General features: G+C 40.2%; 1 protein-coding gene across 1 annotated transcript; it reads right to left on the bottom strand.

Annotated features, from left to right (window-relative positions):
• Nucleotides 1-2,841: 2,841 nt before the first annotated feature.
• NAP1L2 (nucleosome assembly protein 1-like 2) lies at nucleotides 2,842-4,242 on the bottom strand. The gene has a single exon (XM_012664093.1). The coding sequence runs from the start codon at nucleotides 4,240-4,242 to the stop codon at nucleotides 2,842-2,844; it is 1,401 nt and encodes a 466-aa protein (XP_012519547.1).
• Between the last annotated feature and the right edge of the window lie 334 nt (nucleotides 4,243-4,576).

The following is a 4,576-nucleotide window of genomic DNA, read 5'->3' as shown; positions in this document are numbered from 1 at the left end:
CCAAATTGAATGAACCTCCATGCCACCTCAAGCTATGGGAGAGATGAAAGCCTCAAATTGCATCCCTAAGAGGTAAAAGGGGAAGAAAAATAAAAAGCAGTCCCACACATCAGGAAGCTGGCCTGGCATTCACAGTGAGGCCATGCTATTCTCTTATAGGACATAAATCATTTAATAGAATATCAACCTCAGACAAGGTCACTCTGGGACTATAATAAAATGAGTCAAAGCAAGACCACTTATTTTGTCTAACCACAGATAAAAACAAGGTCACCGTGCCACCCACAAAATACCAAGCACCCTCCCACCTCAATCTAACCTAAAACAACTGGCTATAACTTCTTTGCCAATTACAGCTTACTTCTTGTTCTAGTCTCTCCTCCTTATGGATAAGATTTATTGAACTACCAATCATAAAATTGTCTTCACTTTCTGTCAATATCCAATCTAGAGTAAAGCCCCAATTCCTTAGAGCCTCCACCAAATCACACAAGCAAAGCCCAAATCCTGCAGTGTACTTTTTCTAACACCCACTTACTGATTGAAGCGTTCCCTGGTTCCCTGTTGCATGTTCTCTCTCACTGCAATGAGAAATAAACCTAACTTGTTGAACTATAGGTATGTTTCTGCCTTTGGCTGAAGGTCATTGTTGTAAGAGCTACAGCAAAAAAGACTTGTCTGCTCTCACCTCAGAGCATGCCCAGAAACACCTTTACTGTTCTATCTCATGGAGGCAAGAGAAGGGGACAAGAGGTGCTGCAAAATGTCTGGGCCTCCTCTGTGAAATAGCAAGAGAGGTACACCTGTGCTCCAAACATTTTAATGCACAATAACAGTAGACACAATTGAAAGGGGCCCAATCTTTGTGTGTAGGAGGGGTTTGGGGAGAGTCAGGAATTTCACAGAGGTCAAGATTAATGGTGGTGAAAAGCGTGAAAAAGTCTATATTTACCAGGTATACATTGGAAGTATCTCCTGATTTTGGTTCCCTTACAATAGTAAGTTGTTTCCCTGTATCTTGTCAACTACTGCAACCCCAGAGAAAAGCAAATGAACATCTATCATCATTCCTGGGAAAAAGATTTGACATTAGAGGAAGGTCCTGTCCAGGCAGGAAAAGGAAAGAAAAACTCATACCTACCTTTCTGGTTGACTTTAGAGAGATGAGATAGAAATATGAAAGGCAGGCAGCGTTATATACTTACTTCTCTGGGCCAAAATCTGAAGGAGGAGGCATGTTCGATAGTGGAAGAATAAGTCAGGTGCAGAAGAGCTTTTGTTCCACTTTTGGTTTATAATTCTGTGAGATCACATCACAACCACCTAGGATGGAAGAGTGGCTAGGCAGCAATAACAAAAGAGAGTTAGCATTTCCTAGCCACTCTCAGCTCCCGTGTGGCATGGAAGGAGCCAAAAAATTCCCTCTTGTCCTAGAGGGATGGGTATGACCTTCATGGAGTCTGCCATAAAGAGAAGCCAAATCTCTTGTGTTTCTACAGGTGAGGAAGGTAAAGTCAGCTCTGGGACAAGGTCTGATTAACCACATCCCATTGTTCCCAGTCAGTGCATACTCTTCACCCCATATCATAAAGTAATGGAAGCCCCTATATATACAGATGATACTGTGGAAGGGAAGGTAAGAAATATGAAATGCAGACTAACACACAGGAGCCTGTTATTTATAAAGAGTGCTTAAATTATTAGATAGCAATGAGGTTACTGGATTTATTAGAATTGAGGTTTTTGTTTCCCTGCAACCCAGTGGAGTGGAGGTAAACTCAAGATTAAGATCAGATCACAGTTATAAACACTAAAAAAGATACACTTTCTTTGTACATCTTTGTATAGTGTTAGTAAATTTGCATGCAGGTATAAACACAAAAAAATAATTATAGAAAATAAAACATTAACAGTGCTTATCTTTGGGGAGGTGGGTACATGGATTTTTGTTTTGATTAATGCTTTTTTTTAGTATTTTCCAAATGTACTCCAATGAACATATTACTTTTATATTCAGAAAAAAACATCAGTTTTTAAACATGAAATGGTGAAATTTTTATTCATTTTATTTTGCAGTGAAAGAACATGAAATATCTTTTCGAAATGATAAAGTTATCACTTTCAATGAATGATTCAATATACTATAGGAAAAGAGAATTATGCACTATAATCATAGTTTATACAATCACATAGAACAATATATGCAAGCTTTTGAAAATACTGTGATTAAAAGTTTGCCGATGAACAATAATCTCGATATGACTAAGTTTCATTATTTATCACAGCCACATAAAGTACAAGAGCCTATGAACAAGCTGTTATAAACAATAAATGTAGTTTTGTCGGAAATTCTTAACCATATGTAGGACTCTTTTTAAGCATTCAAGTTTTAAATTCTGCTGCATTTCTACTGCAAAATGAAGCAGGCACAACAAAATTAAATCCACTAGCTAAAGGACCAAGAAAACAAAAACAGAAAAAAACAACAGCAAAATCCTTGGGGTACTTTCCAGGATTTTCTTTCTAAACAAATATTGATCTCATTTAGCATTTCTGATAATATTCACAGTCACAGATTAATAGCTACATGACAAAAGGACTTCAGAAGGATTAAACTACACAGCACTATATTAATGTCTTAAATAATTTACCACAGTCTACATTTCTTGAAAACATTCTACTACTAAAATGCAAGGTCAAATTAATTAATATTTTAACTTTTTTTTATATTTCTGAGGCATGTTTTAACTGACATTACAAGAAAAATACAGAACACATGACTTCTTATATCTTGAGTAACTAGATCTAGGCAGTTAATTTCAGGGCCATACATGCTCTGCCTTAGCGATCAATGTCTTCTACTAATGCCTCAAGATTTTTGCAACAGGCTTTAACCTCCTCAATGGCAGCCATCCAATTATCATAAATAATTTTGTCATAAATTGCATCATTAACTTCCCTAACTACCCCCTCCTGCTGAGATTCAAGTGCATCGCCTGAGAAAAATAATACCGATCTTGGGATTATGTAAGTACGTAAATTGTGACCAAGTAAAAAATCATCATTACTATCCCCTCCATTTGAGCTGATTCCATGAGGAGAGAAAAAATTGAAGAATGAATCCTTGGGAAAATCTTCAGTCACAGTTCGGATTGTTCCCCAAATCCGATGTTTCTGCTGCTTCTTGATGGTTTTCAAAGTGACATTCTTTCCTTCATTCCAATCTATCTCACAGCCTGTGGAATACTCAATCGCAGTTCCCCTATAGGGATGGGGATCATAATACGCTAGCCTTGACTTCAGCACATAGGTCTTTGTCAACAGCTCATTTTTGAAATATTCATTGGGTTTGAAGTGAAATTCTAATGTGAAACTGAGAGGCTCATCAGGATCTGAAAGCTTCACTTTAATATCTGTTAGGAGCTTCAGAATAGGCTCATCATATTTCTTAATCAAAGGAGTGAGTGTGTCAACGTTTTTTAAGACAGTCAGCCAAAAATCAGGAATTCCCTTAGGATCCTCTTCTTCTTTATTCTCTTCTCCAGTAGCCTCATTGTCATCGTCGTCATCATCATCATCATCATCATCATCATCATCATCCTCAACAGCATAATCATAATAATAGTCCTCATACCCTTCATCCTCATCCACATACTCATGTACCATACCCTCCTCATTACCACACATCTCTTCCTCATCATACATTTCCTCATCATCATAGTCCTCAGAGTCTGATTTATATTCACATTCCTCTTCCGTGGGTTCATAGATTGCATTGATGATCTGACGTCTTTTTTCCAGTAAGGGCTGATACATTTCAGCAAACTTTCTTTCAATGTCATGAAATTCCCTCAGGAATTTGGACTCTAAGTTGGCCGCTCTAGTTTGAAGCTTTTTAAGGGCTAACACACGGTACTTAACTTTCACAGGTAGACTTTCGACAAAATCTGTATCTAAAAGATAACCGATAAGTCCTTTTGGACGGTCTGGGTCTGAGTCCTCATCATTATCTCCACCTTTTCGCTCGTCTTTCCCGGACCCAGCAGCAGCATCTTCACCTTTCTCCCCTTCTTCCCCAAGCCCACCGGCGGCTTCTTCACCGCGCTTCCCATCATCTCCAGGCCCAGCAGCGGCATCTTCACCGCGCTCCCGATTTTCCCTGGGCCTCTCCATCATTATATTATTACCAGCCTCTTCTTGACTGGATTCTGACAGCTCCTTGTGGTTGGCTGACTCGGCCATTTTTCAAAGGACCTTACACGCCTAAGGTGGCTACTACTAAGATCAGGAGACCTGACCTCCGCAGGAAAAGACTCACCGAAATGTCAGAAGCGGCGGTGGCCGGGGCAGGGGTGGAACGAGCAGCGGGGGCCGGACTGCGGGAGCTGCTGCGCGGTAAAAAGCAGCTCTGAGGCTTTGTGATCCGGACTGAAGGAGCGGCGGCCTGGGCCGGGTGCAGAGGGTGGCTATGGCTGCCGTGACCGGTGCTGCAGGAGCGGGCCAGAGACTGCAGAGAGCCGCAGTGGGCAGACCTCCTCCGCAAGCAGCTGCTGCTGCAAGAAAAAAAAAAAAAAAA

This window comes from Propithecus coquereli, unplaced genomic scaffold, assembly GCF_000956105.1.
Source record: "Propithecus coquereli isolate 6110/MARCELLA unplaced genomic scaffold, Pcoq_1.0 Scaffold86, whole genome shotgun sequence".
NCBI classification, from domain to species: Eukaryota; Metazoa; Chordata; class Mammalia; order Primates; family Indriidae; genus Propithecus; species Propithecus coquereli.
Note: the sequence above shows the minus strand (reverse complement) of the source record. Positions and strands in the feature narration are given on the sequence as shown.

Excerpts from the sequence above, each read along its gene's own strand:
- NAP1L2 (XM_012664093.1), bottom strand. The coding sequence starts at position 4,242 with ATGGCCGAGTCAGCCAACCACAAGGAGCTGTCAGAATCCAGTCAAGAA.